A 24,488-nucleotide genomic window follows, 5' to 3' on the forward strand; every position below is an offset into this window, starting at 1 on the left:
TGAATTTATTTTATCGGAGGTTAAATGGCCTTCTGCTGTTCCTAGCTTTGAGAAAGAGCTTGAACGTGGTGGCCAGGAGATGGCATGGAGATCTAACATAATACAGATTAACAGAGTTGGAAGGGACCTTGTAGGTCATCTAGTCCAACCTCCCACCCAAGCAGGAGACCCTACACCATTTCTGACAGATGGGAGTCCAGTCTCCTCTTGAAAGCTTCCAGTGATGAAGCTCCCACAATTTCTGAAGGCAACTTCTGTTCCATTGGTTGATTGTTCTCACTGTCAGAAAATTTCTCCTTATTTCTAGGTTGAATCTCTCCTTGTTCAGTTTCCATCCATTATTCCTTGTCTGGCCTTCAAAGGTGCCTTGGAAAATAGTTTGACCCCCTCCTCTCTGTGGCAGCCCCTCAAATATTGGAAGACTGCTATCATGTCTTTCCTGGTCCTTCTCTTCACTAGACTAGCCATGCCCGGTTCCTGCAACCATTCATCCTATGTTTTAGCCTCCAGTCCCCTAATCATCTTTGTTGCTCTTCTCTGCACTCTTTCTAGAGTCTCAACATCTTTTTTATGGTGTGGTGACCAAAACTGGATGCAGTACTCTAGGTGTGGTCTTACTAAGGCTTTATAGAGTGGTATTAGTACCTCCCTTGATCTTAATTGTATCCCTCTGTTAATGCAATTTAGGATTGCGTTGGCTTTTTTGGCTGCCACCCCACACTGATGGCTCATATGTCAGCATCTTGTGGGACTGAGAAGACATACCTTTCTCTATTGCAGTGCCTGCCCTATAGATGGTGGTTTCCCCCCACCTACTCTTGGAAATATATCTGTTGGGACTTTAGGAGGCTCTCCATTTGGGGTACGTGGGGTCCATATGGAAAACTGGTACATCGGACGTACACCGACTTGATTTAGGCATAGAAGCAACCTTCCAGTCATCGTCCAGCTGAAGACTTTCATCAATGCCAGCTTCTAGTTTTCAAAGGCAAATCCTTGGCCTCTACGTTCCTCTCCTCTGGTGGTCTTCTCCTTCCCACTGGGGAATTGAGTCTCCTATCTGCTCTCTGGAGATCCAAGAGGACCCAGTTTGATCTTGTTTCAATGCACAAATGCTTGGCCCTTATTTGGAAGAGCAGCCTGCAGAGGAGATTAAGGGCGAGTCTGTGCATGGCATGAGCTCAGCAGGAGAAAACGATGTGGAGAGGACAAATAGCCATTTGGAGGAAGCAGCCCAAGGTGAACATGGTGGAAGGATCTGGTAGGAAAGGAGACATTTGCTTCGGTCGGTGGAATAATCTGAATCCTCTTCTTTTTGTCTTCTTTCTTTTCCTTCTCCTCATCTTCCTCTTCCTTTCTTTTCCTCTCCTGTTTCTCTTCCCACTTTCTCCACCTCCATTCCTCTTTTTCTTCTCCTCCAACTTTTCTTCTGCTGCTTCTTCTCCTTGACTTCTTCTCTGCTTCCCTTATTTTTTTTTCCCTATCATAACAATAATGCAGAAATAAAACTTAGAAGCATAACCAAAGCTCATTCCACTTAGAGATTACAAACCACAGGTTTCCCCATCTCTGCTGAACATCTTAGCACTTTGCTGCCATTGTCCATAAATGACTCTGTAGGAGACCACACGTTCTTCTGAAAAACACAGAGACAAGCAAGCAGGTATCCTTAGTTATTTTGTGAGGCAACTACATTAACCCTTGTCATTTGTTTAGGAAGATAGGTCTTGGAGTCCAAAACAACTGGAGGATACCACACCTTCTCTATCCTGCCAACAGCACCCAACCATGATCCAACTGGTGTTCCACCCATTTCTTGGATATCGATGGAAACCTGCCATATCATATGCCTGCCATCTAAGGCTTTTGAGGAGCATATTGTCTACACCAGGGGTCTCCAACCTTGGCAACTTTAAGCCTGGAGGACTTCAACTCCCAGAGTTCCCCAGCCAGCAAAGCAAAGCTTTGCTTTCCTGGCTAAGAGAAGACTAAAACTTAGACCTTCTTGGCTCCCTTCTAGTTGAACATCTTCACCACTAGGCCATTACACCTATAGGACTTAGTCTTGTCTCCTGAGGACTGCTGTTTTCACGGCGGTCCTCAGGATTGTTTTGTAAACAGTTTGCACTGACTGACTTCCTAGGGCTGAGCGTGAGTCACGGGCCAGAGATTCCCACATCTGGGTTCATGTCTCACGCAAGACTAGAAGTCACGGTCTCCGTTTCTAATCTGGTTCCTTTAAACCATTACAGCAAAATAACTCTTTTTGAGTCAGTCTTGACTCCTGGTCAGTTCCCTGCAGTTTTTTTTGCCACTGAACGAGAAGTGGTTTACCTCTGTTGTCATCTTCCTAGGGCTGAGTATGAGTCACTGGCACAAGGTCTCCCAGCTGGCTTTGTGCTTAAGGCAGGACTAGAACTCACAGCCTCCTGGTTTCTAGTCAAACATCTCCACTGTTAGGATATGGTTTGAGCCTAACAAGTTGTCCAGGCAATATATGTGTTCTGTGACTTTAATATGAATATGTATTGTGTGACTTTAAGGCTTTACTGCTGAATCATTATAATGCTGAGTCATGCTGTAATTAGATAATCACAGGTTTAAGCAAGGTATTGTAAGGTATTCAGTTTGATGATGAAGCTGATATGATATGCTACCAGAGTATGATATGCTACCATAGTGTGAGGAGTTGCTAACCATTGTGCTATCATCGTTTGATGGATCTGCTACCATCGTGGTTTGTGAACCAGAGTGAGTTTGTTATTCTAACCAACTAATGTTTGTTTGGTAAGAAGATATCTGTAACTACTGGATTGTTTTAACTGGCAAAGACTTGGAATTTGTTTAAAGACTATGAGACTGTTTTTCACTATAAAGTAAGCTTTTGATAAACCAGTTTGCATATCTCTTATTCATTGCTCTCAGCAATGTTTCCTTGTGCATTTACTCTGCTGGTTGGTAACACAACACCAATATCCTTAACATCCACCGCCACACCAAGCTGGCTCTCCTTTGCAGGCTGAACCATTTAATTAATTAACCTATCACATTTATTTTTTTAAATAAATTTTATTAATTTTCTGTTGTTTACATTTGTTAGTGCTTAATAAAAATCATGTTGTTTGGGTATTGAATTTGCTTAACAATACAGATTATATTCTTAATCTTCACCCTTTTTTCCAACCACTGGTAAAATACATTCCATGTTTGATAATATTCTGCGTCTTCTTTCTGTTTAATTTTCAGTGTCAGTCTATCCATTTCTGCACCATCTAGTACCTTCCTAATTATCTCTTCGTCTCGTGGTATTTCTTCATTTTTCCAATATTGTGCGAATACAGTCCTCACTGCTGTTAAGACATGTAATATTAAATATATAGTTAACCTATCACATTTATATGGCGGTCAATCTCACCCAAGGAGATTCTGGGCCGTGTATCATAAAATCAACAATTCAAGCATATTGTAAAAGCCATTAAGTCGATTGAATTAATGAATAAGGCTAAGATTGTGAAGGATTAATGAAATGTCATACGTGGTCAACCAATGAGTAGAATCTCTGCTGTCAGGGGATTTCCAGTCTGGTGAAAATAAAAAACAAAACCATGTTTTAAGGGTTTTCTAAAAGGCCATGAAGGTTGGGGCTAACCTCACCTCTCCTGGGTCCCTTCAGATGGAACTCCATTGCAGATGGGTTCCACCATTTCTCTCCTTCTGGATCTGATGGGACAAGTAAATGTAATCCCGGCTAAACCCCCTCAAATAACTGATCCCATGCCATATGGGGATTTATAGGTCAAAACTAATACCTTGGATTGGAACTGGAAGCAAACTTTTACAACGTGCTTAATCAGAGCTGGTTGAAATCTCTCAACAATAGAATATAGAACACTGAATTATAGGATGGGAAGGTACCTGGGAGGCCTTCTAGTCCAGCCCTCTGCTCAAGGCAGGTGACCCTATACCATTTAGGTCAAATGGTTGTCCAGTCTAATTTTGAAAACCTCCAGTGATGCAGCACCAGCAATTCTGGGACGCAATCTGTTCCATTGATTAATTGTTCTCACAATGAGGGAAGTGAGTGTCAGACTAAGACCTGTAGACCTGGTTCCAAATGTTTGTTTGTTTGTTTTTAAAGGTTTGGGGTGGTAAGCTTATGAATGCCACTTACTTTATGGCATGGGATCCCACTGACTCAGCCTTTGTTCACTGTCTCTGCTAATGCAGAACTAAAGAACGCAGAATCATAAGGAATACAGATTTCCAACCTAGAACTAAGGAGAAATTTCCTGACATTGAGAACAATTTATCAGTGCTATCACCTGGAGAGTTATGGAGTTAAAGGTTTGCACACATGTCTACGGCATTGGTTGCCCTGGCTTTGTAGCAATAGCAATAGCACTTAGATTTATATACTGCTTTACAGTGCTTTACAGCCTTCTCTAAGTGGTTTGCAGAGTCTGAGTATCAAGGTTGACTCAGACTTCCGTCTGAGTGCACTCCAACAATCTGGGTCCAACAATCTGGGTCTCATTTTACCAACCTCAGAAGGACGGAAGTCTGAGTCAACCTTGAGCTGGTCAAGATCGAACTTCTAGCAGTTGGCAGAGTCAGCCTGCAATACTGCATTCTAACCACTGCGCCACCAGGGCTCCTAATTAATCCCTGCCTAAGGGGGAAAAAAAGAAATTTAACTGAGTTTTCTCAATGTCCTTCAACTCTGCCCCTTGGATATTTATGCACATATTCAGGAACGATGGACTTCTGCTTCTCCATCTTCCTGGGGCCAAAGGCAATACTCAGTGTTTCTCAACTTTAAACATTTTAAGATGTCTGGACTTCAACTCCCAGAATTCCTCAGCCAGTATGAAGTCCAGTATGTCTTAAAGTTGCTAAGGTTGAGAAACAGCGAATAGGATGTTTTGTGGCTAGACAGCTTCCTATTTAAGCTTTTGAAATAAAACAGGTTTTTCAAGTCGGGTGAAACTGAGAATCTGTGTGGGCCCCCAAATAGCAATTCTTCTCTGCTATAATGTTCCATTGGCTTCCCCTCCTTGAAGGTTGCCAAAGTCAACCTCCATCAGAACAAGAAGCAATGGATGGAAACTAATCAAGAAGAGAAGCAACCTACAGTAGCACTAAGGAGAAATTTCCTGACAGTTGGAACAACTAACCAGTGGGACGGCTTGTGGGGGCTTTATCACTGGACTGGAGGCTTTTAAGAAGAGACTGGACAAGCATTATAGGGTCTCCTGCTTTTGCAGGGGGTTGGACTAGAAGACCTCCAAGGTCCCAACTCTGTTATTCTGTGATGTTCCTTTTCTTATTTCTCATCCCCTGCACGGTTTTTTTCCTGTAGTCATCATGGCATAATTTTTCTTGTACAAAATTGATTTTTGAGATAATAACATTACTAGAAAAGTCTAGGAAGGAAGTAGACTTGAACAACAACAAAAAAAAATCAGCTCCAAAGCGAATTTCCTTCCAGCTTTCAAAACCCGTCATGCGGTAGCCCAAAGTAGGCTGAGATGCATCTGGTCCATGAGCTGATAAGCTCTTGTGCAAAACAGGAATGTCCGCTGTGTGATATTGTCGTAGTAACTGGTTTTGTGCAACCCAGTTTTATCCTCAGCAGCTGAGTGTGGGAGATTCAGAGAAAAGGCAGAAGTTGAGGCAAACCCTCAGTTGCTTGCATTAACTAAAGGCCAACTTTTCAGGTAATCCCTTCGCTCTGTTGCATATTGTTGGGACTTCATCTGGAAAGTTGAGTCTGGTTCTTGAAGCCCCATTTTGAGCAAAGTTCAAATAAACTGGAGCGGATGCAGAAGTGAAGATGGTCAGGAAGCTGGAAAGTAAGTCTCAAGAGAAGAAGCCGAGGGAACGAGACAGGTCTAGTTGGGAAAAGACTAGGAGTACTTTTCAAGTACTTGAAGGGGTCTCCAAAAGATGTTCAATGCCTGTTTTCTGCACTAGAGGCATCCATCTCCATGGCTTAGGACCTGGGTACCTACGAGACCGTCCTTTGCCACCAATAGCCTCCCACCGACCAGTTCGTTCTCACAGGGAGGGACAACTCAGGGTACCGTCAGTCAAATTATGCCAACTGGCGACTCCCAGGGGAAGGGCCTTCTCTGTGAGGGCTCCAACCCTTTGGAATGAACTGCCCTAGGAGATACGGAATATCCCTGATCTCCGTGCTTTCCGCTGTGCCCTCAAGACCCTGTTGTTCCAACAGGCGGGGCTAAACATATGAACATGTGAATGATTTTTAAAATGTTATCTAATTTTAGGTTCTATTTAATTGGGTCAAACTATGTTATAATAATAATTTTAATTAGCAATTTTATGATGTTTGTGTATCTATATTTTTCTTGACTGTACACCGCCTTGAGTCCTACGGGAGAAAGGCGGTATAGAAATAAAATAAATAAATAAATAAATAAATAAATAAATAAATAAATAAATAAATAAATAAATAAATAAATAAATAGGGAAGGTTGGGGTGGGGAATAAAGAAGGTAGGTATGACCATGAAATTGAAATCCGGGTTTTAGTGAACTGGGACACTGATTAAAAAGAGGCACAACTTCAGTTGCATTGTTGCATCCACCACTGTAATTTTTTTTTACCCTTCCTGAGTATGTCCCTGCAGTGCAGGAATAATGGCTTGAAGTGACATAGATTCCTGTTAAATGTCAGGAGGAACTTCCAAGCTTAACAATTTCACAGAGACACCAGGCAACCAGAGTCTCCAAGGTACTTGGGCTTTGAAAGATGGTGGAGCTTTGCAGCTTCATTATTTGAACTATCCTGCCTCAGCAGTGGAGTTTTTATGGTTGGGTGGAGAAGTCCTACAAAGATCTGCTAATCTCCAGGAGCCAGGGAAGAAATGGCGGGTTCAAGGCAAAGTTTTATGTTGCTCAGAAGTCTCTTGTCAATCTTTGTGTGTCAACTCTTTCTAGGTTTGTTTTGTGGCTCTGGAGCTAAACTGCACTGAAACCTAGGGCGTCTCCAACCTTGGCAACTTTAAGACTTGTGGACTTCAACTTCCAGAATTTCTTAGCCAGCCGTGGAATTCTGGGAGCTGAAATCCACAAGTCTTAAAGTTGCCAAGTTTGGAGATTTTTTGCTGTAGCCTAGGGAAAGAAAACTGTGTTTATATTACTTATCCTTTGATTTCTCCTTCTCTTCTCCTTATCTCCCATTTCAGTTCCGATTGTCTGTCTTTGGAAGATATCATGGTATTGTTGACTGTTGCTGTTGTCTTTCCTTCCCCCCCCCCCCGTTTTTTCTAACAAGTATCAGGACTTCAGAGGGTGAGATGCTGAAGATGCAGATGGATTTTTGTTTGGGACTAGATCTCCTGTTTTTAACTTGCCTTGACTGATTTGGTACTTTCAGCCCAACTGCCCGACAAAAATAAATTCACTTCCAAAATTCCGACAACCTCTTTATCTTTCAAAGGGCTCCACGATGTTTCTTGACATCATGCCCTAGAAAGCCCAACTTGTGGCAGAAAACACCACGACCTTCATCTTTCCCACTTTGGGACCCACACTATCCTCTGTGACAGCTTTTCTCACACCGTTCGATAGCTAGCGATGCTGATGTGAACGCGTTCCTCCGCGTGGTGCATTTGATTTGCTTGGGGGAGGAGGTACCTCTATGTGACTTTCTCACCTCCGATGAAACGGCACATTCCCCATTGCACCCAGCAAAGATTTCAGTTTTGATTAGGTGGGTGCAAAGGTTTGGCTTCACAGCGGAGGCAACTGTGAAGTCTCCCATGCCAATCTTGGCTATAACCGTTGAAGGAACTGATTTTTTTTTCTTCATATCTTCCTGCCAGCTGTAGATTACGGTTACAAAAGGTACGTGGTTAGAGCTTTATTTTGGTTTCCCCCCTCCAAATAATGCATTATTTCATTTCTTATGATTATATTTAGTCACTTTATGTTTCCTAAGGGAAAGAAAGATAGGGGAACATCATCATCGTCGTCGTCATCATCATCATCATCATCATCATCATCATCATCATCATCGTTATTGTTGTAATTATTGTTATCGTTATTATTATTGGTTAATCTTTAGTGAGATTCACAGCCTTTGAGGCTGGTTAATCGCTCAGCAGCTCGAGTCCTAACCAAGGACCTAGGAACTGTTAAGGTATCGTCGGAGGATGTAAGCTGTTCCGAGTAAGGTGGTTTTTTGTAGAGTCAAAATGTTCAAGTCCGGCAAATTTAGAATTTCTAAATAGCAGGGTAGCCCTTTGGGTATTGCTCCAAGGGCTCCAATTACAATCGGGACAACACACGATTTCTTTTTCCACAGTCGCTCAACTTCAATTTGCAAGTCCCGGTACTTTGTGATTTTTTCTTGCTGCTTATCTTCAATTCGTGCATCACCAGGTATTGCAATGTCAATGAACCATACTTTTTTTTTTTCAACTATTGTTATGTCAGGTGTGTTGTGGACCAAGTGCCTGTCAGTCTGAATCCTAAAGTCCCACAAGATTTTGTTGTTATTATTATTATTGTTATTATTAATATTATTGTTATTGTTATGAGCTGCAGTGGCGCACAGTGGTTAGAGTGCAGTTCTGCAGGCTACTTCTGCTGATCACCGGCTGCCAGCAGTTCGGCAGATCGAATCTCAGCAGGCTCAAGGTTGACTCAGCCTTCCATCCTTCTGAGATCGGTAAAATGAGGACCCAGATTGTTGGGGGCAAGAGGCTGACTCTGTAAACTGCTTAGAGAGGGATGTAAAGAACTGTGAAGCAGTATATAAGTCTGTGCTATTGCCCTTCTATCCAGCCAGCCAGCCAGCCAGCCAGCCAGCCAGCTATGATGAGCAGTTGCTAGAATGCAGTATTGCAAGCTGACTCTGTCCACTGCCAGGAGTTCGATCCTGACCGGCTTAAGGTTGACTCAACCTTCCATCCTTCTGAGGTCGGTAAAATGAGGACCCAGATTGTTGGGGGCAAGAGGCTGACTCTGTAAACCACTTAGAGAGGGCTGTAAAAGCACTATGAAGCGGTATATAAGTCTTAAGTGCTATTGCTATTACTATTTTATAGCAGACCTCTGGCAGTTCAAGGCAGAATTCGTAGGGGTCTAGTCATATTTTTATCCCTACAGGAAATAGCCCTGAGAGAGTGATACTGATGGTCCCCAGATCTCCTGAGCTTTCATGGGTGAGGATGAATCGATCTGGCTCTCCCCTAATTAAATCAATAAAGATGATAAGGGGTCTGGAGCAGGGGTGGGTTCTACTTACCTTTACTACCGGTTCGCAATGGGATCGTACGTGTGTGCACTTGCTTTGCTCGCACCTGCGCCTTGCTTATGTGCATGCGCAGATCGCTTCGGATGACGTCAGGGTCAGTGGACGGAGCCTCCCGCTGGTTTTACTACCGGTTCTATAGAACTGGTCCAAACTGGGGGCAACCCACCACTGGTCTGGAGGCTAAATCAATATGAAGAGCGGCAAAGGCAGGGGTCTGCAATCTTAAACACTCAAAGAGCCATTTGGACCCGTTTCCCAGAGAAAAAAAAACAACGGGAGCCACAAAACCCTTCCTGTGCCTGACTATTTCTTGAGCGGCCACGAAACTAGCATATGTAGTATTTATTTATTTATTTATTTATTTATTTATTTATTTATTTATCGTCATATTTATATGCCGCCCTTCTCCCGAGGGACTCGGGGCGGCTCACAGAATAAAACAACCCAACAATAAATAGAATTAAAATGTTAAAATCCGATTTAAAACCCCAAATCCCCCAAATTAAAATGCATGGCAGATCAGGGAATTTGCTGAAAGAGCCATGTCTTTAGGTCGGTGTGGAAGGTGCGGAGGTTGGGGGCCATCCGGAGCCCAGTGGGTAAACCATTCCAGAGGGTCGGTGCGACCACGGAGAACGCCCTCATCCTGGGGGCCACCAGCCGACACTGTCTGGCCGATGGGACCCGGAGGAGGGCAGTCCTATGTGAGCGCACTGGGCGGTGGGAGGCCGGTTGGAGGTAGTCCTGCAAGTACCCCGGGCCCATGCCATGAAGGACAATAGTGTGAAGTTGAATTAAATGTTCTGTTTTCTTCTGAAACTTTTCTTTTCTTGGATTTATCCATGGTTGGCCCACCGGGGGTTGAAAAGCTCAACAAATTGCGTGCTGGCAGGTGTCACACATTGGTGGTTGTGACACATATTTTGAGTGATAGAGAGCTGCAGGAGAGGGGTGAAAGAGCCACATGCAGCTCCAGAGCCACAGCTTTCTGGGACAGCCATACTGTAGCTGTCCCAGAAATTCAGTCAATAGCTAGGAAGGATTAGAGGGGACATGACAGCTGTGTCCCAGTACTTGAGGGGCTATCACAGAGAAGAAGGTTGACAACCTATTCTCCAAAGCACCTGAGGGCAGGACAAGAAGTAACGGATGATGGAAACTTATCAAGGAGAGATCCAATCTAGAATTAAGGAGAAATTTCCAGACAGTGAGACAAATTAATCAGTAGAACGGCTTGCTTTCAGAAGTTGTGGGGGATCCATCACTGGTGGTTTTCAAGAAAAGACCAGATAACTATCTGTCCGAAATGGTATGTCTCCTTCTCAAGCAGGGTACCGGACTAGAAGACCTCCAAGAGGTCGTCTTTCAATCTTTTTATTCTATGTTCCATGTTCTACCCTTGATGTGCTTTCTTCTTTCTTTTCTCACCTTGTCAACTTGTGGAATTTAACAAGTCCACACATCTTCAAACTGTCAAGATTGAGAAATGCTAAATTTAACATTTTACAGAAGACTCTCAAACAGCACGGATTAATCCCACCAAGGGACTAAACAAGTAACGCAAAAACAAGTGAACAAAACAGGTTAAAAATGTCCAGGAAGTTATCCTTTTTGTTTATGTTTATGTTTATTGTCTTTGTATACAGCCCTTCTCCCGAAGGACTCGGGGCGGTGAACAGCCCGCAGATAAAATACAGAAAATACAAAATTTAAAACAATATTAAAATCGAATTAAATTAATTTGGCCCACAATTAAAACACCCTTATATTAAAACCCATAATTTAACAATTTAAAATTAAAACAATTAAAAAAGTTAGGTCAGGTCAGCCCGGCTTGATGAAACAGAAATTTCTTTAAGGCACGGCGGAAAGTGCGCAGATCCGGGATCCGCCGTATCTCTGGGGGCAACTCGTTCCAGAGGGTAGGTGCCCCCACAGAGAAGGCTCTCCCCCTGGGGGCCGCCAGCCGACACTGTTTTCCAGCATGCCATTGGTTAATTATGAATAATTGAATATATTGCTCTGGGAAACTAAATCGGAATTTCTAGCAAGGGTAAATCTCACGAATATTATTTTTTTTAACATTGCAATTGTCCTTTTTAAGTCTGTGGGAAGATATGGCCAACCAATATATTTTATAAAGAAAATAAATAACTTTTAATCTGTTTTTTTTTTTACTTTGTTTTTAACAATGGTGTTTATATGATTTTACTGATTTATTTGAATCATGCAAGTGCGATGGGCAGTATAGAAATTTGTTAAACAAATAAACCCCGTCAACACATCCTAAAATACTAAATTCAAGCTATAAACTGCAACGGTTTGAGTCAAAGTGGGAAACCTATTCTGATTGACGTATCTTCCTGTAAATCTCATTAATTCCTGACGGCTTTTACCTTTTAACTGTTCTAAATCTGCTCTTAGATTCCATTTATGTCTTGATTCTAATCGTTTCCAGTTATTCAGAAATATCCCCTTTGGGTTTTCTTTATATCTTTCTGCTGTTCTTTTCGGTTTAAAAGCTATATTTAGGAAAACAGACCGTTCAGTTTGGCTAAGAAGAAGAAACAGTTTGTAATCTGCTGCTCAGACCAAACCTTGAGATGTGCGAACTGCTGGTTATCTGCTCTTTCTCCCACACATTCCTGGGGTTTCTTTCCCAGGGGAAGCTGGGAGTGTTTTAAGAAGGACACAGGACTTGCCTCTTAGCATAGTTGCAATGATCTCTTGGGCCCACCAAGGCCTGGAGAAGTGAGAGGTTGATGGGGGATGTGGAATGCGGAACAGAACAGAACAGAACAGAACAGAACAGAATAGAGAATAGGATATGGAGTGGGATAGGATAGGATAGGATAGGATAGGATGTGGAGGAGTGGAATGGAATGGAATAGAATAGCATAGCATAACATAGAATAGAATAGAGAATAGGATAGGATAGGATAGGATAGGAAGTGGAATGGAATGGAATGGAATGGAATGGAATGGAATGGAATGGAATGGAATAGAATAGAATAGAATAGAATAGAATAGAATAGAATAGAATAGAATAGAATAGAATAGAATAGAATAGAATAGAATTCTTTCTGGCCAAGTGTGATTGGACACACAAGGAATTTGTCTTTGGTGCATATGCTGTCAGTGTACATAAAATGGTAGGACTAGAACTCACCATCTCCTGGTAATTGGCCCAAAGTCACCCAGCTGGCTTTCATGCCTAAATCAGGACTAGAACTCACAGTCTCCTGGTTTCTAGCCCTATGCCTTGACTACTAGACTATTCTTGCTTCTCCACACAGCAAATAGATCAGGATGAACGCACAATTGATCCCACCAAGACATATGAAAAAATAATAATAATGGAGTGCAGCTCCTCATTTCAGGGCTGGAAAATCCTTTTTTTTTTTTTTTTTGGTTTCTTTTTCTCATCAAAATAAATGAAACCCAGTTTGCCTGTGACTTCTGTCTGGCGTGCCATCATTGTCCTGGTTCATTTCAGATTTTAATTGTCTCCAAATTGGGCTGTTTGAGCAGGATTTGGTTGCAACTTAGTGGAAACCTTCCTTGTCTTAACTGGGAAAGGCAAGATGAATAACAATGACTGGAAATGATTCCTTCACCTGTTTCTGCTTAAACTACTCAACTTCATCTGGACCAGGGTGGTCATTCCGTGCACGGCTGACTCAGGCCCCAAATGGGGAAACCATTCCTTGGCATTTTAAGTTCTTAAAAAGAAAAATGCGGTTTGCATTAATCTCTTGCCACACATCGGATGCTGGGTACTGAAGATTTCACACTGCTTGCTTCCTTCCCTTAATAAAAATAAATAAATACAGGGGGTCTCCAGCTCGTTTTGATGCAAGAATTATGGTGCAGGTTTTATGCAGGTTTTTTGTGCAGAGGGAGCCCCTTATTTCTCAGGGGGGAACCAATGCTCACCCCCTTTTTGCCAACATTTCAATGGTGATGCCGTTGAGAGAAGGAGAAACCCTGGTAGGTTGGGGCAGGGCTGCTGGCTGCAATTTAGTCTGTGCTGCGGCTAACAGCAGCTAAACAGCCTTATTTGGAAGTGGTCTGGAATATATTATTTTGTTTTGAAATGAGCTTCAAATTTTAATCCAGAAAAAAAAAAAAAGAAGAAAAAGAGAGAAAATGTCAGGCGCAAAAGACCAGGTCCACACATGAAGGTTCAATTAAAAGACTGATTTATTGCTAAAGCCTGTGCAACAGGAATCTTCTCAGCTAACGGTGGACACCTGGTTAGATAAGGGCCAATGGCACTCAAAGGGTGCTGGACCTAATTTGCTTGTGACTACGTAAGGATGCTAGGCTGATTCCCCCTTTTCATTCCACCCCCAGGTTGGCCAGCTCTTCTACAGAAAAAGAAAGTTAATGAACTGAAGTTTGTGAAATGTAACTGTACCTACTCAAGTTCTGGGCTAAAATAAAATATAAATATACTGTACAGGTGGGTTCTTGACTCACAGCTGGTCTCCTAGCAACGGTTTAAAATTAGGAACAATCCGTAAAAGAAACTTACGACCCAGATTGGAAGTTTTGATGGTTCCCCCGTATGATCAAGTGATCACCATGATCATACGGGGGAACATCAAAAGGTTGGCAGTTCAGCGGTTCGAATCCCGAGTGCCACGTAACGGGGTGAGCTCCCTTTACTTGTCCCAGCTTCTGCCAACCTAGCAGTTTGAAAGCACGTAAAAAATGCAAGTAGAAAAATAGGGACCACCTTTGGTGGGAAGGTAACAGTGTTCCGTGCGCCTTTGGCATTGAGTCATTCCGGCCACATGACCACGGAGACGTCTTCAGACAGCGCTGGCTCTTTGGCTTTGAAACGGAGATGAGCACCGCCCCCTAGAGTCAGGAACGACTACCACATATGTACGAGGGGAACCTTTACCTTTTAGCATCCTATGGGTGACCCAATTATAAACCATGAAAATAATTGACAAGTTCTTCCATTTTCAACCATTCTTTTGCAGAAACACCGTGATGGGATTTTAATTCCAGGATTGCAGATGCTCCCAGAAGACCCACATTTTCAAGAAGAGTGTCTTGCAGAAGATCACAGTTGCCACGTTAAGCCTTTGCTAGATCCCTCAACCCAAGACCAGATCTCCCAGGATGCTCTTCTACCTTCTTTCTGCCTTCTTCCAGCTCCAAGGTAACATAAACACTCTTAATTTTATTTTCTCCATTCATGGAGAATCAGAATCTCTTACGTCATCTCTTCTACGGTGAATTTATCATGATACACACCCCTCTTGCTAAACCTGGTAACTCCCAGTTTCTTTGGACTTTGGTCCCATCATGTATGGTTAATGCCTTTGCTGGTGGTAGGTGAAGGAATAGAGTTAATAGTGGGAAAATATCTGTAAGAGATGACCAGGCTGAGCTTGAGGGAAGGTCAAATACACCATCAGTCTCGAGTCCCTTCATGGTCACAAGAGTCCACCTTTCCTTGAATTCCGCTGATTCTTATCTACCACCAATTTGCTTTGACCATTAGTAGTTCAGATTCCTGTAGAAAATGTTGGCATGCAATAAACCTGTATTGTTTCGAACCGCCTTGGCTCCTGACAATACCTTTGCTATTAATCTGTAGCGTTAAAAACTCCTGTAAGATTGCAGAGAGGAGCAATAAGAATAATTAGGGGGCTGGAGGCTAAAACATCTGAAGAACAGTTACAGGAATTTGGTATGTCTAGTCTTAATGAAAAGAACATCTAGGTAAGACATGATAGCAGTGTTCCAATATTTGATGGGCTCCTACAAAGACGAGCAGGGTCAAACTATTTCCCAAAGCACCAAAAGGCAAGATGAGGAACAATGGATGGAAACTAACCAAGGAGAAAAGCAACCTAGAACTAGGGAGAAATTTCCTAACATTGAGAACAATCAAACGATGGAATGATTGTCTTCAGAAATTGTGGGTGCTCCATCACTGGAGGCTTTCAAAAGGAGTTTGGACAATCTTGTATCTGAAATGATATAGGGTCTCCTGCTTGAGGAGGGGATTGGACTAGAAGGCCCCCAAAGTCCCTTCCAACTCTATTATTCTATGTCAACGGAGAGTTCTTCCAAAAAGTTGGTTTCTTCTTTCACCAATGTGGCAATCTTATGCAACCTCTTTCTTTCCCCCCTTGGTTGGATTTCGGAGGAGGGGGGAATACTCACAAATCTGCTTCTCTCCTTCTCTGAAATGAACTTCATGAAACATAGTGATTGTCCGTGGTGAATACAATGCAGTATTGCAGGCTGACTCTGCCGACTGCCAGCAATTCGATCCTGACCAGCTCACAGTTGACTCAGCCTTCCATCCTTCCCAGGTTGGTAAAATGAGGACTCAGATTGTTGGGCGCAATATGCTGACTCCGTAAACTGCTCAGAGAGGGCTGCAAAACACGCTGAAGCGCTATATTTATTTATTTATTTATTTATTTATTTATTTATTTATTTATTTATTTATTTATTTGTTCGATTTATATGCCGCCCTTCTCCGGAGACTCAGGGCGGCTTACAATGCACTATGCAATAGCCTTCATCCTTTTGTATATTTATACAAAGTCAGCTTATTGCCCCCACAAACTGGGTCCTCATTTTACCCACCTTAGAAAGGATGGAGTCAACCTTGAGCCTGGTGAGATTCGAACTCACAGTAATTGCAGGGAGCTGGTGCTACTTAATAGTACTTTAGTCTGCTGCGCCACCAGGGCTCTATATAAGTCTAAGTGCTATTTCTATTGCACCTCATACAAGAAGTCCTTGACTTATGATCACAAAAGGGTCCAGAATTTCTGTTGCTAAGCCTTGCTTAAGTGAGCCACACCCAATTTTATTACCTTTTTGGCCATTGTGACTTTGAACGGTCACTGAACGAATGGTTGTAAGTCAAGGACTACCTGTAGAATTTCCCTGAGTATTTTTTTCTGCTTTTCTGGAATGAATGCTTCTCTGTTTTCGTAGCATTAACTGCAAAAACTCGTAGATCTTAGGGTAGATCCCTCAGATCAGCGGTGAAGTCCGGCCAGATCTATCTGGCTCACGCGAACCGGTAGTGCCAGTGGCGGGAGGCTCCGCCCACCTGCCGGGACGTCATTACATCCTGTTTTTGATCCTCTGCGCATGCGCAGAAGAAGTGCACGCTCACATTCCCGAACCAGTAGTGAAGGTAAGTGCATTTCACCGCTGCCTCAGATCCTAATTCTTTGCTTTTCTCTTTTGCGGGGGTGCGGTCCAGGAGTGGATGGGGTGAGCAGCTACAAGGAGGACTTCCGCTTCTGTGCTGATCGAAGACAAACGGTTGAAGGCCACATCCGTTATGAAACCCAGCGGGACGCCATTACTATCTCCAATGGAGCTGACGGACTTAATATCAGTGCCCCGTTTCCACCGGGACCTCAGCAATCCTGGGCCTTGCCTTCGCTGTTGGGGCCTTACCGCTTCTGCGTTTACTGGTTTCAGAATGACCATCTATTCAATCTTACCTATGGCATCAGTCATACTTACCAGCTGAGTAACCAAGCTAATTATTCATTCTCCTCTCTAAATGTCACCTGCTGGGGGAGCAAAGATGGGCCAGATTTACTCAGCAACATCTCCTACTACTTCAGCAATGGCCCTGACAATCACTCCCTTTCGAGCATGACAGGATACAAGTGCTTCTTAGGTAAGTTGCGTCAGAACGGGATGGAAAGCGAAAGGCAATATAACATTTGCATTCACTGTTGAACATTACAGATAGTCCTCGACTTAGAACTGTTCGCTTAGTGACCGTTGGAAGTTACAACGGCACTAAAAAAAGCACTTGTGACCATTGCAGCATCCTCATGTCATGTGATCAAAATTCAGACACTTGGGAACTGACCCATATTTATGACGGTTCACGTATCCCAGGGTCATGTGAGATCCCCTTTTGCGACTTTCCGACAAGCAAGGTCAATGGGGAAGCCCAATTCACTTAACAACTGTGTTATTAACTTAACAACTGCAGTGATTCACTTAACAAATTGTCAAGAAAGGTGGTAAAATGGGGCAAAACTCACTTAACAATGGTCGCGCTTAGCAACTGGAAATTTAGGGCTCAGTTGTGGTCGTAAGTCGAGAACTATCTATACTTGGCTGTAGAAAACTTGTATTGTTTTCACAGGTAAAAAAATACATTCGTTTAATTTGTTGTGCTTAGTAGGTTGTGTGAATGCAGCTCCCGGAGGTTACTTGCTTGCTTGTTCGTTAGATTTTTATGGCTGCTCATCTCACCGTAATCATTTGGGAGACTCACAATATTAAAAAGAATAATAGATTGTGTCAGAGTGTTTTCAGCAACGCCATTAGAGGGCGTCTCTCTCTTCCCTTGTGTATTTGCATTGTAGTTCTCTGTGTAGAGTTGAAGAATGATTGCTTGTCTGGTATGTGCCAGGAGTGGGTTCTAAAATTTTTTACTACTGGTTCTGTGGGCATGGCTTATTTTGTGGGCGTGGTTTGACGGTCATGTGACAATTCTTTAGGATTTAGCAGAGGTACTGGTCTACCAGGCTTTTAACTGCTTGCAGAGCTCTACTGGTTTACCCATTTGTTTTTGGAGGCACCGGTCTACCACCACACTGCCTTTTAACACTGATCAGCTGTAGGGCGGCCCTTTGAACCCCCGTGGCAAGAGTTTAAACAGTTTTTTCCCTTCTAGCCGATCAGCTGGGACTCGGGAGGCAGCAAACAGATTGGGGGCGGGGCCAAATAAAAGGTAAGAATAACGCGCGGGGGGTGGGTGGGTGGGAGGGCCCAGCTCCTGAACAAAGAGAAACGATTCGGTGATGTCATAACGTCACCGCTACCGGACCAAACTGGGAGGAACCCACCACTGGTATGTGCCTACCACTTGTACGTCTGTATATAGAAGTTTTGTATATAAACCACTGTTTGTAAAACAAACCTCTGTGTACTGTATTTTGCTCCTGGGTTGTCTCAAACTATAGTAGTCATGCTGTGCACACTCTGACAGATTGCTTAGCCTCTCATATCTACTGTGCACATTCAGAGAAGCAGATTGGAACAAATGATCAAAACGGTACAAAAACTCATACGTTTGCACAGTTTATTCCACCTTAGTCATAGTCGGGGTTAAATATTTTATCAGACACTGCAGGGTGCAACCCTGGGAATTAAAACCGTTCTTAAAAAACCAACAATTAACGGCTATAGTCGTCAAGATGTTGATTACTATTTTTTTTAGCCAATGCCGTTTCCTACCGTTTCAGGAAGTGAGCGTGAGCACTAGAAAGCTTGAATTCCACCTAGCGGGAACTGGAGTGGGATAACTCACTATAGCCAACTCACCGCTGCCAATTTGCAATGGTCAACTTGCCACGGCCGGTTTACCGCGGCCAACTCGCCACAGGATAAGTTGCCACAGGACAAAAATTACATGAAATCAAAGAAATGGTGAAATGGAATCATTAAATAAAAAAATTTGCAAAAGGAGGGACAAAATGAAACGTGAATGACCAGCATTAAAATAATTTCTTAATTATTTTAAATCATGAAATAAAATGGTTGAATTGTCCTGCGGCGAGTTTCTTCCGGGCAAACTGGCCATGGTGAATTATCCTGTGACGAGCTGGCCGTGGTGGTGGGTTATCCCAGGAACAGCCAAACAATGAGGTCCTTTTATTTGACTTTGCTGGTTTGCTTTGCTCTTTAGATTTTGGGAAAAGAGACCAAAAGGAAACAGTTCAAATCAGCAACGTGGAAGAAGAAATGAGACGAACAGAGTTAAAACTGAAGAGCTTAGAAACACGTCTTAGCGGTGATGAAGACGGGCCTCCGGAAGATCCATTTTTGTGAGTATTTGGCAGCCAACCTACATTCTTATTCATTTATATTTAAAAAAAGTAGGCACTGTGTATTGGCTGCAAAAAGGAGTGAGATGGAGCGGGGTGATTCGAGGTATGCTTTCAGTGGTGGGATTAAAATAATTTAACAACTGGTTCTCTGCCCTACTGACCGGCTGGGTGGGCGTGGCCATGGTGGGCGTGGCCAGGAGTGTGACAGGCAGCACTCGGCCTCCTGCACCCCCCTGGGAGCAAAAATTGGCTGGGGGAGGATGCATCCCCCGCATCCCATTTTGGGCCTAGTAGGCCTCCCTGCAGCCTCCTAGGAGCGAAAACGGGCCGCGGGGGGACACCCCCCTGCACCCCGTTTTGGGCCTAGTAGGTCTCCTGGGTGCAAAAATGGGCCACGGGGGGCACGCCGCACTCCCCATGCCCCATTTTGGGCCTAGTAGACCTCCCTGCACTTACCTGGGAGCCAAAATGGGGTGGTCAGTTACGGTCGTAAGTACAGATAGCCCTCGATTTACGACCGCAACTGAAGCCAAAATGTTCATTGCTAAGTAAGAGATAGCTAAGTTGTTGAGTGAAAACGGTTGTAAGTCACTTTCTTCAGGGCTGTTGTGACTTCAAATGGTCACTAAACGAATGGTTGTAAGTCAAGGGCTACCAGTATACCATAAGACTACCTTTATATTGCAAAGTAAGAAGAGATATTTTATCTCTTCTTACTTTGTACTTCTTACAAACCAGGTTTGAAACAGGAGCTGCGTATGAATCAAATGCACAGATGTTTGGACCTTCTGACTGATGGATTGGAAAACTCAGAGATGGTTTAAGAGCAAATTCTTGCACAGTCTTGAGGACCAAACAAGCTGTGATTCGCACGTTGTGTTTAATTATGGTTTGCCTGAATCATGAATGGTCGAAGCATTGACAGCCAGATTCACACAGAAACCTAAGATGTGGTTTATGAATCACAAGAGCTCGGTCCATCCTTCTCGGTTAGCCCAGATATATGATGGTTCAATGTAGTGGGTGATTTTGGTCACGGATGAGCTAATGAAGACCCCAGAACTGGGGTCGGCAACCTTAAACACTCAAAGAGCCACAAAGGTCCTAACCGGAAGACCCCCTCCCCCGGTTCAATTCTGGAGCCAACCGGAAGTCCGGTTCCCCCACCATAGAGTCTCCTCCTAGCGCGGCGTCCTTTTTCCTCTACTGCCCTAACCGAAAGCCCTATTAATTGTGGAGGTGACCGGAAAACCTGCCCCTTACCATAGAGTCTCCTCCTGACACACCGTGCTTTTACCCCCAACTGGAAGCTCCTCTCAAAATTGTGGCAGCGACCGGGAGCCGCAGCAGAGGGATGAAAGAGCCACATGCGGCTCCAGAGCCGTGGGTTGCCGACCCCTGCTCCAGAAGTAGCATCTGGAGACCTGTGGCATGATGTCTGGGGCAAAATATTTCCAGCTACATCCAGTTCTCCCATCCTCAACAGGTTCCTGCACCAGTTGGAGTCGAAGCTGGGCGAACTGCAGTTCCAGGAAGATAATAAGACTTTTGAGGGGACAGTAATGCATGCAAATATCCAGAAAGTCTCACCCGATATTCCTGAAAACCTGCCCATTGAGGTTTCACTGAAGGTGAGTCGAGCATCCAAATGATGTCTGTCAAATTCCACTTTGCTCTGTTTTCTCTTTTTCTCTTGCACATTTGCACTGCCCCGTTTTAGTCATCAGTTTGCAAGTGAAAGAATGTGTCAGCAAGACAACCTGAATGCATTTCCGTGGTTATTTATTATTACCATCTGTGCCTTGAAAACAAATCCATTTTAAATCTCTCTCTTCCTGCATCTTTTTTTTTAATTATTTATTTATTTATTTATTTTTATTCATAAACATTTTGAATACAGTGCATTGTCAGGGTATATCATTGTTCTGCCCCAGCTATGGACCCCAAAGAATGCAGCACACACAAGGTCTGTTCAAACCTTAGTTTACTAAATAAACCAGTCTTTTACAACAATGGCTGTTAATTAACTGCATTAACAGCCGCCAAGAATTCAAAGAATAATAACTGAAAGCTTACTGTGGATGGCAGAATGCCCAGAAGCAATTTGCAGGAAGCTGATAAGATAAGCAAGACAAGACACAAAAGTATGTGAACGAAGTTGTTCCCTGCAAATTGCTTCAGTCGGCGTTCCTCCTTAAATAGGCTCAGGGAGTGGCCAATTAGCCCCAAGCCTTACTCTCGAGGAGACCTCCTCCTGAGGAGCCACTCCTGCCTTTTGGTAGCTCTGCGCGCCCATGCATTGAGAAGAGACTCCTCTTCTTCGTCCTCTTCACTTAAAGGAGCTTCTGGAGGTTCTGAAGGCCCTGGCTGAATCCCCGCCTCTGGCACCACATCTTCTCCAGCCTCCTCATTGTCCGACTCGAGTGCCAGCTGAACAAGCTGCTGGCGTAGCACCACATCACCCTCCTCGCTGTCTGAATCAGCTACTAGCTGCACAGGCCACGTACGGGCCACAACAATCATTTATAAAAGAAAAATAAAGAAAAGACAAAAAAAGAAATATTAACACATATACTGGTAACGATAGTAATAGTATAACAGAATAGTTTTGGCTAAATTTCTCTTCATATTGGCTTATTTATAATTCTATTAATTATATCGGCATATTTATCATTATAAACCATCTTTATACTTAATTCATATGTAGCAATAATCTTTCTTCATCTAATTTCTACCTCTTATCTCTAACCACTCATAAAAATCTATTCCATATCAAGTAATGTTCTGTGTCTTCTTTGTCTTTTATTTTTAAAGTCAGTCTGTCCATCTCAGCACAATTGTAACATTTTCCAAATTACATCCCCATCTGATGGGAGTGTTTTCATTTTTTCAATATTTTGCAAATACAATCCTTGTTGCTATTAGGACATGCAAAACTAGATATGTAGTCCCTTTGTCATAACCCTTCGGCATTATACCCAACATGCATCTCTTAATAAAGACGTCTAGGTAGGTTGGGGAACCATTATGAATTCTCTGCCCTACAAAGTAAGATTTCCTACTTCTCTTTTGTAAAGCTGCGCTTGTTTTCTTTCTGCAGGAGAACAAAATCGTCCATAAGTTCAAAGTTAACCTGCCCAAAAAAGTGTTTGAGAAAACCAGAGACGGCTTCAAGAGTGGGGAAATGAAGGTTGTGGTTTTGTCGGCTACAAGTGAGACCCTCTTTAAGGTAAATGATTGGTGGGGAGGGAAGAATGTTTGTTGCCCTTGGCACAGATTCCTTTGCATATTTAAAAAGTAAAGCAATTACTGCAGGTTCGAATCTCGCCAGGCTCAAGGTTGACTCAGCCTTCCATCCTTTCTAAGGTAGGTAAATTGAGGACCCAGTTTGTGGGGGCAATAAGCTGACTTTGTATAAATATACAAAAGTATGAAGGCTATTGCTTAACGCCTTGTAAGCTGTCCTGAATCTCCGGAGAAGGACGGCATATAAATCAAATTAAAAAAAAAAAAAGTAAAGCATTGGGTGGAACTTAGGAAATGAATTTATTTTGACTGAGTGGTGCGCCGAGAGCAGCTGATGTTCAAAGCAAGTTCAGAGCAGATGTTTTTAGGCTGTTGAAGGTTCCTTCAAGTCAGTCATTAACTTTTCTGCATCAAATAAAAGCGAACAGCTGCGTTAAAAGTGTTTCAGTCTAAAATCAGAGAAAACCTACATCTCCTCATTTCAGAATCTGCACCCAAAACTATGAAATGTTTAGCAGCACATGCTGGAATCTGTTTGCTTTTTGGGGGTTGTGTGGTATTCTTTTTTTCCACGTCAGATGGAAACCTCATCTATTACGAAACCGAGCAGGTTTTTTTTTTCACTCGCATCAGCAAAATTAGGCTTTTAGGAAAGCGTTTGTTGCAAAGTTCACAGCTGGTGCAAGAACCCCAGCTTGAGAAATGTTTCCACAGGAGGTAAACTCTTCTTCAGCTTGAGTGAGCTCAAGTCCTGAATGTGTTGAAGCTTTGTTCATAACAAGACAGAAATGGCTTGCCGCTGTTTTCTTTTGCAACCTTTTTTCCCCCTGAGTTCCCAGTCTACCTTGGAATTCTAAGACTCCTGGGTTGTTTCCCATCCAAATTCTGAACGGAGCAGACCCAGCTTAGCTTCCCAGATCACATAGGTCTAACGAGGGGTGGGCTTCAAAAATTTTAGCAAGGGGGTCTCTGCCTGGTTGCTGGGTGGGCATGGCATGATGGGTGTGGCCTAGTCAGCCTCCTGCACGATGGCGGGGAGGGGGCATTTTTGCCCTCCCCGGGCTCTGGAGGCTTTCCTCTGTCACTGCGTTTTTGTATTTACCAGATGAGCTCTTATTTTTGAGCTTTCAGACTTACCGTAGCTTGCCAAGTTCTTATCTCTAAGCTAACTGCGCATGTCCACATTCTTTCACTTTCTTCTCTTTCTTTGTTCTCCGGCCAGGAGAGGTGGCCGGGAAAACTTTGCCAAGATGTAATTAATTAGCTAGTAAGATGCTTTATTTTCTTTATAACAAATAAATGAGTTTTTCTTAGAAAATATATCTTCGGGTTTATTTTCTTAATGTATACTTCAAGGAAAGGTCACGATCCATTTCTCTAAATCAAGGTGCAATTACCCAAAAGCAGAATGGGATTAATTGTCACCCTGACATCCTCGAGCCTCCAGGAGGGCGAAAACGGCCTCCCAGGCTCCGGAGACCCTCTGGAGGCCTGAAACGGGCCTGTTTCCGGACTTCCCAAACTTCTAGTAGGCCCGTTTTCCGCCATCCCCGAGCCTCCACGCACACCCTGCACTTACCTGCATCCAAAATGGGCTGCGTGGGGACTCCTGGAAGGGGCAGTGTGGGGTGGACGGGGCCAGCCAGGAGTGGGATTTGGGGGTTCTCCGAACTGCACAGAATCTTAGCTAGAGGTTCTCCTGAACCCCTGCGAATCCCCAGCAGCCCACCCCTGTGTCTAACCGTCTAGTAGTCCCTTGCTGTGTATATACTGTATGGTAGGTTACAAGGAATTTAGTTTAGTTATTCAAATATACATGGTCATCAATTTACGAACATTTGTTTAATGACAATTAACCAGTGAGCTCCCGTTACTTGTCCCAGCTTCTGCCAACCTAGCAGTTTGAAAATGCTAGGTAGAAAAATGCAAGTAGAAAAATAGGGATCACCTTTGGTGGGAAGGTAACAGCGTTCCGTGGGCCTTTGGCGTTGAGTCTTGCCGGCCACATGACCACAGAGATGTCTTCGGACAGTGCTGGTTCTTCGGCTTAGAAACAGAGATGAGCACCGCCTCCTAGAGTCAGGAACGGGAACCTTTACCTTTAAC

General features: G+C 43.4%; 1 protein-coding gene across 2 annotated transcripts in view; it reads left to right on the forward strand.

Annotated features, from left to right (window-relative positions):
• LOC139323660 (adhesion G-protein coupled receptor G1-like) overlaps nucleotides 1-24,488 on the forward strand; it is a 79,179-nt gene that overhangs the window by 36,722 nt on the left and 17,969 nt on the right. The window contains exons 2-7 of one of the 2 annotated variants that reach the window (XM_070953096.1): nucleotides 14,280-14,461; nucleotides 16,538-16,966; nucleotides 17,981-18,037; nucleotides 18,995-19,133; nucleotides 20,623-20,767; nucleotides 22,237-22,365. In XM_070953096.1, coding sequence (XP_070809197.1) covers nucleotides 14,422-14,461; nucleotides 16,538-16,966; nucleotides 17,981-18,037; nucleotides 18,995-19,133; nucleotides 20,623-20,767; nucleotides 22,237-22,365 — 939 coding nt within the window. In that variant the 5' untranslated portion in view covers nucleotides 14,280-14,421. The remainder of the gene's footprint in view (nucleotides 1-14,279; nucleotides 14,462-16,537; nucleotides 16,967-17,980; nucleotides 18,038-18,994; nucleotides 19,134-20,622; nucleotides 20,768-22,236; nucleotides 22,366-24,488) is intronic. The other variant, XM_070953097.1, reaches the window with a different exon arrangement.

Source organism: Pituophis catenifer, unplaced genomic scaffold (genome assembly GCF_029215685.1).
Source record: "Pituophis catenifer annectens isolate HBS135680 unplaced genomic scaffold, rPitCat1.0.hap2 SCAF_13, whole genome shotgun sequence".
Taxonomy (NCBI): domain Eukaryota; kingdom Metazoa; phylum Chordata; class Lepidosauria; order Squamata; family Colubridae; genus Pituophis; species Pituophis catenifer.